The sequence below is a fragment of the Anguilla anguilla genome, chromosome 16 (assembly GCF_013347855.1).
Source record: "Anguilla anguilla isolate fAngAng1 chromosome 16, fAngAng1.pri, whole genome shotgun sequence".
NCBI lineage: Eukaryota > Metazoa > Chordata > Actinopteri > Anguilliformes > Anguillidae > Anguilla > Anguilla anguilla.
The window spans coordinates 24,364,714-24,380,015 of record NC_049216.1 but is presented as its reverse complement, the minus strand read 5'-3'; the positions used below and the strand labels follow the sequence as shown (position 1 = coordinate 24,380,015).

General features: G+C 44.6%; 1 protein-coding gene across 1 annotated transcript in view; it reads right to left on the bottom strand.

Annotated features, from left to right (window-relative positions):
- cgnl1 (cingulin-like 1) overlaps positions 1–15,302 on the bottom strand; it is a 36,296-nt gene continuing 20,994 nt past the window's right edge. The window contains exons 9-19 of the mRNA XM_035394950.1: positions 12,665–12,871; positions 12,231–12,335; positions 11,793–11,945; positions 11,432–11,602; positions 8,107–8,268; positions 7,304–7,393; positions 4,784–4,867; positions 4,015–4,139; positions 3,155–3,263; positions 2,636–2,799; positions 1–1,796 (exon numbers count right to left, since the gene is read on the bottom strand). Of these exons, the coding sequence (XP_035250841.1) occupies positions 1,664–1,796; positions 2,636–2,799; positions 3,155–3,263; positions 4,015–4,139; positions 4,784–4,867; positions 7,304–7,393; positions 8,107–8,268; positions 11,432–11,602; positions 11,793–11,945; positions 12,231–12,335; positions 12,665–12,871 (1,503 nt within the window). The 3' untranslated portion in view covers positions 1–1,663. The remainder of the gene's footprint in view (positions 1,797–2,635; positions 2,800–3,154; positions 3,264–4,014; positions 4,140–4,783; positions 4,868–7,303; positions 7,394–8,106; positions 8,269–11,431; positions 11,603–11,792; positions 11,946–12,230; positions 12,336–12,664; positions 12,872–15,302) is intronic.

Here is a 15,302-nt window from a genome sequence, read left to right as displayed (position 1 = left end):
TTTAGCTAATAACAACTTTATTATACATTGACACAGTTTTAAGCCTTTGCACGGTTGCAATATAGTTAAGTACAGAGGTAGTGGCAAGTTTTTTGTTTTTTTTTTCCTTCTTAACTCCTTCCCTAAATGAATCAAGGAGTCAGAACTAAAAGCTTGTTCTGCCCTAAATGGCAATGGTGGTGTTTGGCTCATCCATAAATGAAGCCAACAAACAGTGCAAATCATCACAGTGTTGAAACAGGTCAGCGATTGTCAATATAGCACTTCTACAGAAACTCCCTCATTACAAAACTTGCAGAAGAGTCACCCCAATACACAAAATATGTTTGCATGTATGCACACAAATGTGCGTGCACGCACGCACACACACACACACAGACCAGCATGCACGCATGCATGCCCACATGCAGACATACATGCCCCCACACACGCACATACACACATACACTTTTCTTTATGGAAGCAGGTGGACTGGACCAAAAGTTAATACTGTGTTTTCTGTCACCAAACTCACCTTAGGAGATAACTGCAACAGTTTCCCACGTTTTTTATTTTGAAAGGTAAGGTTGGTAGGAGGGCTAATTCAATTTCAAAGGAATGTTTAGAGCATAATATTGAGAAACCCTGACTTAGCTGTGAAGTTAAGAACATTGCCTTCTAATTGTGAAGGTGTCATATTTCTGTAGCACAAAACAAGCTGGCCAGAGAAAGATCAAGGACATTTTAGTCAAACATTTTCCAGCTGAGTGAAATGAAACTGTCATTAAAATATAAATATATTCTTTTTTGTTTAATAAATGAAGGTCAGTCACATAAATCATCATCCAGTTTGTTAGACCTGATTTATAAACCTGAATAAAACTGTTATATACAATGGCATGGTATGAGGCCATTGAAGTAATCAGCAAGCTTACATGGTTTTCATTTCTATGTACTTTTATATCATGCATTAATTTGGTTCAGCGGGTTGACATTAAACTTAGCCTTGTTTATTCATTTAATTTTTTCTTTTTATAAATAACTTTTCAAGAAAGGTTTTTACATAAATGAAATGGATTACTTGTATTTGTGGGTTTGCAGTTTCAAAATCGCATGCATTTATTAGAAGTTCCAAAAATGACTTTGTATTTTCATAAATGAATTAAAATGAATTGTAATATGATTAATCCCTCATGTCAATTTCCCTTAAAAACATGCACCTTCACTTTCTAGTTCCGTCATATAGTCAACAGTAAATAAATATATCATTCTGAATTAACAAAGCCTCACAGTTTGTTTTCCAGTTCATAGAGCAATAGTTGGATACAAACAAAAAGTGGTTGTGATTTTTCTTTATGTACAAAATTTAAAATGACCATTTATTGAACTTAAACTAGGATGTTATACTTGACATAAAGCTTAATAATAATAATAACAATAATAATAATAAGAATGAAGGTATTAGTTTATCCTAAACAGGAAATGAAATTCAAGCCTGTAAGCATACTGTAACCAGGCATTAGACTCTGTGGAGTGTTATGATGCACTCAGGCCACACCCATGCCAGCACAGGGCCAGACGGGCTTTGTGGGGTGTCGTTCCAGTCGTTCCATTTTCCCCGTCACCTGGACCAGCCCAGACTGGGGTCCAGCTACATGCAGTGTCCATCACCAAAACAACATGTTCATGCAGTGGGGTCCTGGCTGGACCTTTTGTACCCAGATGTAGAACTGTAGTATATCTCCCCATCGGTGCTGAGGTCATCATCATCGTCATCATCAAGACTATGCAGTAACGAGACAGGAGCATTCTTGCGCCTAAGGTGTGGGGGTAGGGGATATATTGTCAATGTAAAGTTTGTCAGAGGAACTATGATATACCATACAAAACCAGCCACATGCATACCCACATACGTGTACTCCCTTAAATGAACTGCTTACCACAATTTACTGTTTATCACCTGATTACTAAGGTTTTCTGTACAAAATTATTTCTGTAAAATGTTACCACTTTTATTTATAAGCATGAAAACCTGCAAACAACTGTATACACAGTTAAGGAAATTAATTATATAGATATTGACGGTGTGTTTGCCGTTTGTACGTGTGTGCGGGTGTACCCGTGTGTGTTTATGCACTTTTCTGCAGTTTATGTCTCAGGATATGTAACTAGGGCCCTGCTTTTGTGCCCCTCCAGGTGCCAGCACAGTCCCCGCCTCATGAATCCACCTGTCGCACAACCATTAGCGCTCATCCCACTGCTGTACCTCAGCCATCTCAATTAGCCACCTAGCATGACTAATTGCGCACAAGTGTGTGACAATTCACACTGCAGCGCTCATGGTTGTTGGCTCGCATTTATCAGTTTCTGGGCGGTGCAGGGATGGGCCTATTGATGGGCCAGAAGACATTCTGCCCAAAGAGGACCCAGGCAAAGGTGGCTGTAGGATTCTGATGTTTCCAAAGTGGTCACGGACCAGGGAACCCTTTGCCGCAGACACGTAAATAACAATACTGTACATTTACTTTGTATAACAAAAAAAAAAAAAAACTTGAATTGTGTGGCCCAGGGATGGTTGAGACCCTAAACAACTGCATAGAGTGTTTACGCCAGCAGCCGGCTCTGCATACAGACGGATATCTTTCAGCAAACTGACCTCATCTCATTGCGCAGGGCTTTGAGCTGGCCCTGGAGCTGATCGTTGACCTCCAGCTGCTCGTCCAGGTCCCTCTGAAGCTTCTTCTTGCCGTGCTCCAGCCGGTCGATCTCCTCCTCCGCCTCGTCCATCTGCCGCTTCAAGGCCTTCAGGCGCAGGTTCAGCTGGAAGGAGTTTCAGAAGCATCAGGGTTAAAAAACGCAGAAGCACAAACGCACCGCTGCACTCAACAGCGTCCTCTCCTTCCGTTCACGTCTAGGAATGTGCTTTTTTTTTTCCACTCAATATCCTAATCCTCACTGTGAATGTTTAGCTTTGGTAAACTGATCAGGTGAACACTTGCTGTGCACAGTGTGAATGATGGCTAACTGGGGGGCCCATAAGGACACGTGCCATGCTTTTCTGCTCTGTCCCAATGACTCCAGCGTCAGGAACAGACAATAAGAAGCTAGTGATACATGCATGAACACGTGTGTGTGTGTACCCGTGCGTGTGTGTGTGCGTGCGTTTGTCCCTCACCTGGTCCTTCTGGTCCTGCAGCGAGTGGTTCTCATCGTCCACCTGCATCATCATCTCCTTCACCTTCCTCTCCAGCTTGCGGTTCATCAGCTGCAGGTTGGCACGGTCCCTGGAAAGGATACCGGGGGCATTGGGTAAGCCTGCCATTTCCCACAGGACGGAGTCCACGTGGCCTGGCACTCCAACCCTGGCACACTTACTGCACAATAGCTGATAGGTCTACATGTTACCCGATACAGGCAGCCCAGATTTCTGCCAGAGAGACCTCATCAACAGGTCACTTCACAAGCACAGTGGGATCAGTGAGAGTCAGAAATGCGTTTGTCCATGTGACGTACATGTTAAGTTTTTATCTCACAATCACCCACAGGGCTCCACAGCCAGGGCAGCAGTCATTAAGCCAGCTTCATGAGTCACCATGACTCAGGTACAAGGATGCACAGAAATGACTGTGTTCTTAGCTAGCCGTTTATTTATTTAAATTTTTCCACAAATAATACTAGCTTCAGTTAACCTTTGGGAATAAACATACTCTTAACATGGTTCAATTTCTCCTGCTCTACTTCAGCAGATAAGAAAAGTAGTTGTAGTCGCAGGTGTACAATTTTTGAATTTGAGGGAAAAAAAAGTAGTCATGCAGAACTTTTTTTGCTGACACTGGATTTTTATCAGGAAACACTTTTAGCTCAATATGATAAAATATGTGATTACAAAAGTGTCTTTGCTGTATTATTTCTTAATAAAAACATACAAAAAGTATCAAAGACAAACGGCTTTGCAGTTTTTCAGGTTATAAACTATTTTTTGCAGATATGTACAGGTCATAGACCATATAAAAAGGTACAGGTGAATCTTTGTACCTCTCCTCTCCCTCCAGCCTCTCCTCCAGCTCCTGAATCCTGCACTCCAGCTGGGACACACGGCCCTCCTTGTTGGATTTCTGGGAGGTCTCCAGGTGGGACACTCTGCTTTTCAGGTCTTTATTCTGGAGGACAGAGGAAGAGTAATCCCAAAAGTTCCACTCTGGACCATCGCAGTTCACCCTGGACCAGTCAGGTGTGAATACAGTCTGCCTTCACGCACTGACCCGTTTCACGTGAAAGTTTCAAGCGTTTATTTGAATTTGAGACAGGAGTTCAGTTAGGTCAGTTGATCGGTTTCAGGTAGAAATTTCTTACCATCTCCGGCTTTTAAAGTGGAGGGTAGGCCTTTTGGGTATTTTTTTTTTTTTTGTATTTATTGCGCTTTACATAAAAACACATTGTCCTTGTTAGTGGGAGAAAGAGGGTCACACGACCAGCTTGTTGTTTTGGCGATATAACTACTGCTACAGGACTCACAAGGCCCCTGTATGTACTAATACTCTGAACGATGGCTGAACTATTGTTTTGAAAGTGTGCAGACGTATGGTTTAAATCAGGGGACAAGAAGGAACAGAGAGAAGCAGACAGAGCTGACAGCAGTTCATCAGCCTCAGCAGGAGAGAATGTCTGAGAGGTCTAGGAGAAGACAGAGATGGGTAAACAGGAGAATCAATGGGAAGTGTCTTTTATTTGGGCTTAATGGAGTTTTAATAGGATGCGCCATCTTCCCCAGGCGGTAATGAGATGAATGGGGTGGATAGCCTACCTGTCTCTCCAGCGCGATCTTGTCACACTCCAGGTCCTGTCTGGCAGCCCTCTCTTGCAGGAGTTCATTCCTCATTTGCTCCGCCTGTCATCAGCACAGAGAGAGAGAGAAGGAGAGGGAGAGAGAGAGACAGAGAGAGAGAGAGACATTACACAGACACTCTACAAAGTTTTTAAAAGCTGTTATTGAAATGCACCTGTGTTTCCAGATGCATTTCCTCATCACGTGATGTCTTGGTAACCTGTGTTTGTGGAAGTGAAGGTTAATAAATCTAATATTCGGTTCAACCTTTCCAGAATATGGATAGGGATGTGACAAATCTCGTTCATTCCCCAGGGCCAGGAGCCTTTCAGCAGTGTGAAGGTCAGACAAAAATTACCATCTAAATGTTAGCATTTCAACTTGGGTTCCATGTAACAAGATTTGCAGCAAGAATAGCCTGTTCCCCGCCAAAGGAAACAATGTCCCGAGTTGCATTCTGCTCGGTAAAAACCTTCACAGGCAGCACAATCCATCGACCTTGGTTTGCAAAATGGAGCAAGCTGAGTCCTTGTGATACTGTTCAACTTTGCAATTCCAACTACTGTCCACAAAATCTAGGAGTTTTCAGTTTCCCTTAGCCAAGAAACGCAAATCAGATTTCCAGACTAATGCGTTCCTTTTCTGAAAAAGAGGCGAGCCAAATTTTCCTTCCACTCCCGTTAACCAAACTAGACCATGAACTCAAAATGAACTGAAAGACACCATTCTTTAATGACATTCAATAGGGCTGATCCTGTGTGAGGAAGCAGAGAAACGGGAGAATGAGAGAGAGAGAGAAGCAGACAACTGATCAATATAGAACAGTTGGCTCTTTTTTGTAACAGGAGCACGGAATGGGTGATATTTTATGCCAATTAGGGGCCGACTCGGGCCTGCTCATATGACTGATGGCCCACATAAGAGAGACACGCAGCGCGGCGCTCGGGGAGCTGAGTCAGCGAGCCGGAACACGCCGGCGAGACTAATCAGCTTTCGGAGATGCGGAGAGATTATTCTCATTTAGACAGGAGAGGAGCACCTGGTGCCAGGAGAGGCGCAGGTGTTCCTCCCGCTACACTGTTCACTGTGAGACCCCACGGCCAGGAGGCCTCAACCCTCCACACCCTCCCCCCTCATCCTCCTCCTTCTCCCCCTACCGTTTCCTTGGCAACTCCACCTCAGCTCCTTGCACCAAACTGTCAAACATTTTTTTGTAGTACTGTCTCAAAGCCCTGGGACAATGATACTACCACTTTGGAGGATTGCACTGATCCTGTATTTAATGAGAGGCCTCCTCCACCAGTGTCACATTATACAGGCGTCCACAGACTGTGCATTTACATGAGCATCGATTCTGCTATACTAGTAATATGAGAGTTATACTGAATTCAAAACAAAAAGCTGAAATTCACAAGCTCAACCAAAGACATGGAGCGATGGATGGAGTGGGTCAGCTGATCTCTGATTCTGCTGAAGCCATCCAGGCTCAGGGATACCTGAGGAGACTTAGCACAGCACAAACAGTGACTGTGAACCACTTTGACACAGGTACGACATGACCAATCAGACCAAGGCTGCAAAAATAAGCCAAAAAAAGAGTAATTTGAGATGAGGTATGCTTGCAACACCGAATAGACCATAAGGCTACTTAAAAAAGCAAGCAGTCAACATGCAAAAATGACGGGGATATATCTTACACTGACGTGATTTACCTCAAAGATACAATCTGTACCACTGCCCGCATCAACAGCACTCCCTCATTAGCAGAGAAGAGACAGCGGCCCAGAGCTTAGCGGCACTTGCTGACGACTTCTGTTTCCCTCGGAAAAGTGCTTTTGCTCTGGGTCCCAGATTATGAAACGGCTCTATCAGCAGCTTTCATTATCAAGGATCATCTGAATTGTTTAGGCCTCTTTCTGACCCCTAAAGGATGGAAAAACTGGAATATCCAGAGCTGTGTTATAGCTCTCATGGCAGGAACAGGCCAAGTGAATTCTAAAGCCTGTATACTTAAGATGTTTGGCAGCTTTCATATTTTGGCTGAAATGGTGTATTATGAAGAAACTTCTGTAACTGATGCAGAAAAAGGGCACTGACTGCCAAAAGCCTGGCTATTATGCAAGATCCTCTTACAATGCAACAATGTGCCGCTCCCACCAGAACTTAAATGAACTCTCATTAATAATTTTTTTAACTGGCTTCATGAAAAATAACCCACGCATGGGGAAAGGCATGAAAGCCTTAGTGCAGGAGGTCAGGTCTGGGGGAGATTTGTCACAGGCCAAATAAGAGTTTACACCTTGGCACAAAGCATTTTAACAGGAAGCTTTTGGGGAAAAATAAATGTTCTCTTCTACCACAGTGGACATAAATGAGGGAGTGGAGTTTTTTGTGTTGGACTGAGTAAATTCAGCCGTTCACCCAGTGGAGCACGGACAGAACTAGAAAATTATGCCACAGGGTGGGGTGGGGATCGCGGTCAGTGTAGGCGAGGCTCACCTGATCTCGTCCCCGGTCAATTCTGTCCATCAGCAGGTCCCCACTGGCCCTCTCCTCTTCCAGGTCCTGCTCCAGCTGAGTAATCCTGTCCTGAAGAAAACAAGGCCATCATCTCACTTAATTAATTTTTCTAATCTTTTCTACCAACACTGACAATAGCAGAGGTGGAAAATCCATTCAGAAAGTAAAGGTTCTCTCCAGTATTTTGTTCAAATCACCTGGTTTCGCTAATTAGCAAAATTCTTCAGCCCAGAGGTAGAAATAAGCTGAGTTTATGGTTGTAAGAAACACATGGCAAGACTTACTTTCTGACACCAGGACTTTCCACCCCTGGACACTGGTATAGTCCTCTTCTCTTCAGATTAGACAATAATTATTTAATATTTTATATCAAGCAGCGGAAAATGGAGGATTCACTTTCACTGTGCAGTTTCCTGCTTGAGAACATTCTGTTTGACCTTCCGTGCCTTCAACACGGTGCTTTGTACTGTTTGTGGAAACTTTTGAGCTTCCATGTTTTACCAGCAACAAGAGTGAGACAAGCACAGGACCTGCTGTGCGCTTGACCAGCAGTCCTGTGTGATTACCTAAAGGCAGTGCTCTCCTGTGCTCTTAAGGACACCACAACAGGCACACAGAGACACAAACAAAGGGACAAACCCACACACAAACATGCAGAAATGACACTGACAGACACCCTGTGGGACACAGAGAAGCACAGAGAATGACAGAGGAGGACGCACAAAGACAATGTAATAAACTGAGATGAGAATGTTGAGGCGCCTCCTTCCACATGCAGGTACCTCCATGAGCTTGATCTGCCGAGACCTGTCGTCCTTGGCGTGCGATTTGGCGTCCACCTCTGCTTCCAGGTCTAGCACACTCTGCTCCAGATTCTTCCCCCTCTCCAGCATGTCGTCCCGCTCCCTCTTACACTGCCGCAGGTCATCCTCCAGGAGGGACAGCTGCAGCAAAGCACAACCGCAATTTAGGACATTTGAGCACCTTTTGTTATTAACTCATTTACTAATGTCTTTTTTGTACACCATGCTGCTTACAGCAGCATTGCGTTCTATGATTACGCTTTGTCTCGACTGCCTTAACAGTCAGTTATTTTATCCATGCTGGTGTTCATCTATCCTTATTGTATGCACTGCACTGTCAGTCACTCTGGATTATACATTTAACAAATGTGATGAAGACTTGTTGATGTTATTAGCGTAGCTGCTTCTCCAGGTTTCATAATGCAGGTACACAACTTGCAGGCGTTTGAAAGTAAACCGGTTGTGACTCATTTTTAAACACTGGCATACTACTGCGTTTTCTATTCAGCAGTTACATCTTTGACCACAAGGTGTTGCCTTAATCATGTACTACATTCAGTTTGGACACTCCAAAGACAAAAGGCGGAAATTGTTTTTGAAAAAACAACATTTGGAAGTAAGCAATCAGTTCCCTGAGTGGCCATGGAGCATCTGGAGTTTCTTTTCTTTGTCTTTCGATTTGCCAGGGCTGATCTGCACCCAAATTAAAATGGAAGCGGGGAACCTGATCGGGCGAGTAAATGCTTTAAGAGAAGGGGGGGGGGGGTTAGGGGGGAGTAATAATGACATTTCACATTGCCAAGAACTAATGTGCAAACTAATGAGAAGATCTGGTCTCTAATCTCCCCGTCTCGCATGGCCAGGCCCCAGGTTGGGCAGCCGCTGGGAAACAGGGGGCTTGCTACGCTGTGAGGCAAAAGTGGGGTCATGGAGGGATAGGAAAGTGACTAAGGCTCCGCTGCTTCAACAATGCGACCACACCCCTCCCTTTCCTGTACTCCCCCACACTGCGGCCCCTGAACGCTTTCATATGGTGTACATCAACACTCACATTTAAACAAATGCACACACACTTACAACACACACATTCAACACTATTACTGAGCATAACTACAGCACTAAAGTGTGTACACTAACGCACTAATGCACTCTAAACACTAAATAGTGCCTTTCTCAAACCCAAGGTGATGTATGCACAACCACTAATGCACAAACATGCAAAGTTACAAACACAACACTCCAAATGTTGTAATGTACACTTCTTGCAATCAATCTTCCAAGTTTCTTTCAAGGGAAAAATGTATTCAATTAATTTGACCATGACCTCTGATTAACACCTTTGAATACAGTGAATGTGCAGCATATCTGGTGTACAGCGCGCATGCAGTGTGTCAAGTGCTTCGAGCAAGGATTATTGACCTTGAGTGAGTGAGTGCCTTATGTCGCACAAAGTACAGATTATATCAAACTTAAAATTTAGGCCAATTCCTGTTCAGTGTCCGGTTTCAAGAACAGTGACGAACGGCCTGCAACCCATGCAAAATATTAATTCAACAAGTACCTTGCCAACAGAAACAGATGTTTTAGTAATGCTTCCTGGAGAAACAGCAAAAAGCAGTGAGAGCACTTCGGAACATGAAAAATGCAATGCAAGAAACAGGGCCAAGGCCAGACAGAAAACACAACCTGGATGGATATTTAGGGTTCAAGCCAAACCATTAGCAGACTATGGGGGGATATGCAGAAGCTATAATTTGTCCCATCCTCTCAGGGTCAGCTCCTCAGGTAAACGCTGCCCCCTCTCCGTGTAGCAGGAGTGGCGCAACCCTCCCCCGATTGGTGCTAGAAGTCCTGCTGTATGCTGAATGTTCCACACATTTTCTAACTGGCAAGTGCATTTGAGGAGGCACTCCTGCAACCTAGCAAGCTGTCCTTTCCCTCAGCATAATTTTCTGTTTTAGACCTCCTAAAAAGAATGGTTTACTTCTTGAACAGTGTGTTCCCAAATACACTCAGCAAAACCCCAGAAACAAGTATATCATCAGCAGATTTTAAGTACACTACATTTAGAGAAACTTTTGCCCACTTAAAAACTTTTTCCTCCAGTATACTCAACTCATACACTCAATAGTAGGCAAGTAAACTGTTTTGGACATAGTCCAGGTGTACACTCATAACCCTCTCAACCTCTGAAGATCACTAGAACACATTTCTATACAAACAGGACATATTTTCCCTCCAAAATGAGAGTGATTTACCAAACTGTCATATAAAACATAAGCACAGCTTCAAAACGTGAGCACTTGTTAAAGCACTAGAAGCCTTCTGTCTGCAATAACCCTCATGGTTATCACGTGACAGAGCTACATAAAACTGAGCTGGAGAAGTAATTCTGGGGGTGGGAGGTAGGGAAGAAAAATATTACCAAAAACATTCTCTACCCCACCCATATCAGATGAATCATATTGCCTGGGTCCCATATACCACAAAAACATTCCACAGATTCCTGCATGAAGACAAGGTTAAAGAGCGGGAGCAGCACCACAGGAGAGAGCGGAGAGGTTACAGACTGCACTGTGTGCACTGACCGCGGCCATTAAAAACCTGGGGAAAGGCATTGCATTCCAGGCAGCTGTTATAAATACTAAAGATAGTAATAATAATTTATATATACACACGCCACACACCCCACACCACACAGCACATGCACGTGCGCACGCACGCACACACACAACACACACTACACTACCTGTCCCTGCATAGACAGACATAGATATGCACATTAGTTAACTAAAAAGCCATTTCATATATGGCAAGTCATTTTGTGACCAATGTGAAATGTTCTCCCACACATGACTGTGTATATACACTAGAAAAATGGCATGATAATTTTCATCAGGGAGGACAATCACTCCCACTTTAACATTTGTACTGCTATCACTAAACCCTGTTTGATGTTACAGCTGGGCAGTAAGGCAGGCCTTGAATTCAGATTGGGTTTGCATTCCTGAGGGAATATCATCACGGAAGGCTACACACACACACGGAGCATTTCTCTGGACCTTCACCTTTGACCTCCCACCTCTCCCAGGATGACCCGACTGACCGAGAATTCCTCCTCTGAATACCCACTTATTCGCTTTAACCCCATAATGCTGCCAGGCTGTCCTGCCACCCCACCCTAAAATCCCTGGCAGGCATTCCACAGCCATGACTTCATGGTGCAGCTCAAGGTGGATTTACACCACACTGCCCCGGGACAAAGCAGGACGCTCCACATGGAGCTCCGTCCACCCTCGCGTACCTCTTCCTGCAGTTTCTTGGCCGCCAGCCGGGACTTCTCCAGCTCCACCCCCTTGTCTCGGAGCTGCCTCTGGAGCTCGGTGAGCTCCCTGCGGTTCTTCTCCTTGTACTCGTCAATCTGCAGCTGCAGCTCCTGGGTGGACGTCTCAGAGGCGTCCACAATGTCGCTCATCTGAAGTGGGACCAAGAGAATGCAGGCTTCAGCAGGTGGGCCATAAAGACAGAGTTACGCAAACTCATGCATGTAGGAATTGGATATATACAAACATACACACACATGCATACCTATACATGTAAACATACACACACACACACACACACACACACACACATACACATGCAAACACACACACAAATCTCACCTCTTTCTGGAGCTTCTCCACAGTGCGGTCAAGAAGTCTCCGCTCCTCCTCGATCTCGTTCTTTGTTTTCTTGAACTGCTCCTTCTGATTCTTCTCCTCCCTCAGTCTCTCGTTCAGATCCTTGTGGTCGTGGTTCAGTTTGGTCAAGTTTCTCTGTGGTAAAGAGAGCAGGAAAGAAGACACTCTGAAAACACTATTAAAACATCTTTGACTGTTCACTTCAGTCTAGTGGAGATTCATAAGTGTTTCTGGTCCTGGTTTCCGGCCCAGGTCTCTGTAAAGCTGCTTTGGGACAATGCCCTTTGTAGAAAGCACTATAGATCTAAAATTGAACTCAATTCAAACTCAGTTCATAATGACTATGCCGTGGGGAATGCCTTTTCCACAACTGATGAAATGGTGCGAGACCTAAAGCTTCCCTCCAAGGCTGAAACTCACCTGCACATCCTCCAAGCGTGTGGTTAAAGCTCTGTTAGCATGCAACAACTCCTCCTCCTGCTCCTTCACCTCCGCAAGAGACTCCTCCAGCTCCGTCTTTTCTTTCTATGTGGAAAAACAAGCGTACGTGCACATCAGCTTCACCGAAACTCAAGAGGCAGGCACATACTTATCAACTTTTCCAGAAAACTTCAAGCTTACTTCCAGCCCATGAGTCACAAAAAAATGATACCAGCCAGGTTAATGAGAGGAAACGATGCAATTATGAATATAAATTGTTTAGTCATCTTACTAATTGCAAGTCATTTTAAGACTGACTGAGAAACTGTATTTTTTTTAAACAAGTGATTTGCAAAGCAGCCTTTCTCTTATGGTCCTTTTTTTCAGCCTTTCCCCATTGAACAACACTCCTGACCCATTGAACACTGTCTCACCTCCAGCCGTCCCAGTCTCTCAGTCAGTCGGCGCTCCTGCAGCTTGGCCTCATCGATGATGCGGTTGAGTTTGGCCACCTCGTTCTCCAGCTCCTGGACTCGCCTGCGCAGCCGCTCGCCCTCCTGGGTCAGTCGCCCCGCCCTGTCCTCCGCCACACTTCGCACCATCTCGGACTCCTTCTTCTCCCGACATGCCGAGACACTGCTCTGTAAGGGAATGTGGTCGGTGAGGGAATGTGGCCGGTGCAAAGAGAGAGCACAGATACACTCTACACAGGTATATGTGCAAATGGAGAAGCGTATCGAAAAGCATTTCTATCCGGTGTAGCAGTGTAGCACAGTGGTTTGGAAACCTTACGGTTTTTGGACAATTTTATGCAGTACATCCGGATGACTTGTGATACAGAGGGGTGAGAAGATTGATATAGGGGTGGGAGGGGAGATACTGCATTGGATTCAAATGATTTGCATTTTTGTTACGTTTTTGGGCACCCATTCCAATGACCACCAATCAATGAACCCCGGATTCCCTGCATCCTGTAGCAATGACACGGCATTAACAACACAGTTGATTGGTGGACTTTCTTTCCTCCAAATAAGTCATCTCTGCCAATAAATTAATTCAATTCGTGTTCTGCATGGTGACACACAATGCCTGCAGTCTAGACTGAACCATGCTGTGCAGAGTAGAAAACTACCTCACTTTGCAGCCAAAAGTGTTACATAAGTAGGTTTCATGGGTCAAGCGTTGATTTCTTTGCACAGCGGTGCCACTACATTAATACAGCCTTTCTGCTACAGAACTCCACTAGACCAATCTAAACTCGAAGATTTAACATGTCATCTCGGATGGTCTTAAGACAGACAAGCGAAAGAAAAACAAGGTGCACAAAGCATAAAATTTGTCACAAAGTTGCAGAGAACAATGTTCCTTGGCACAGAAGCAAAGGCAGAAACTGAATCTTTACCAAAATCCATAGAGTCTCCTGGGAATAAGCAACCTGTTAATTTCAAGGGTCTCCGACATGCCAGACTTATTTAAGGCTGATGATTTTTGCTTGTTTACAGACTGTCACAAAACATGACCAAAGTTTTCCAATTGGGTTCCGCTTGGTTGGTGCCGTGCCCTCTTTGTCTGGCTGTGGCTGCAGCCAACAGGGACAAAGTGAGGAGAAGCCTGTGCAGTTTCCCCTCAGTCCAGCATTATGAATGGAGTGCACACACTGACCAACCTCTTTTACAGTACACAACATATTCAGGAACTTTCCTGCAGGCTCAAAGTAACGTGTCCTCTCCCAGCCAACTACATCTTCTGAGACTCAATCATCATGTGACCCCTCAGCCAATAACAAGTCACTCTGAAGTTTTTTGTCTGCCCACCCCCCCCTCCCCCACAGAACGTCTGCACAAAAATAACCATAATGACAATGTCACAAAAGGATTACCTTCACTTCCTGAGCTTAAAACTTGAAAATAACACATAAGGCACATTATGCACCATTCAGAAAGCCAGTAATAGGTTACAGTCTACTATTTATTTTCTTAAAGCACCAACACATAAGGCAATACAATGTAGGGGAGGAAAATGGGAGATATCAGAGTCATACGTTCTAATCCCAGGTGGCACACTCCCCTGGTCTCCTTCAACAAAAAGTGAAATCGCTCTGTTAAAAATGCAGCTGAATAAACAACGTAATATATATCTGTTGAATTTTTCTGTTACAAAAAAAAAATACAACCCCTGAGCATTAGGGTTGTCGTGGATACAGGCATCTGCTAAACTACAAAAATGAAATAAAGTACAGCGTGTGAGCTCTTGGGTTCGTTGAAAAATCCCCTTGTTGAAAACCTGCAGCACGTGCAGGTGCAGACGCTCGGGGGTGGTTGGAGTTCACCTCCCCCAGGAGATTAGGAGGTGACCGCTCCGAATGGAACGCTAGCGGCTTTGTGCACTCCCCTGGCGGCAGGCCGGTGAGCTGGTGACTGAGGAGTTACTCATAATTTCTGGCCGACATACCACTCTGACGTGACAGTCATTACAAATTACAGGGAGTTTCAATGACTTCATTGATAACCTACTGAGAGAACCATCTTTGATGTACACATGTATGTATGTGCGTGTGGCAGACAGAGAAGGAGAAAGACAGAGACAGAGATAAAAAAGAGATCTACAGATTGTGATTGTGTGTGTGCAAGAGTCGGAGTGTGAAAACAAGAGAATTTGTGTGTGTGTATGTGCAAGTGTTTGCACACGTGTGCATGGATTTATTCGAAAGCCATTAGAAAGAGCCGTATGAAGTATGGCTACTCATTAGCAACACAGCGGCGGATTTGCATGGCCCTGGAGAGTCCAAAGTCCAACAGCCCCCCTTAGCTCTGACCAAACCAGCCCCACCCCATTGCCCAGGCGCACTCAGCCTCCTTCGACTGAACTTGGGAAGAACTGAGAAGTCGTCACTCGACTGTGAAGAACAGATCATTAACCAAACACCCAGGGTTAACCACAGGCTATCAAGCAGGTTTTGCTCCCTCAGTCAGGAAGGTCTGCAGAAGGGAGGATGTATTTATATGCAAAAACATGGAGTGAGAGGTCATGTGACCAAAGAAGAATGGTCAAAATCTTAGTGTAGTTAATGCA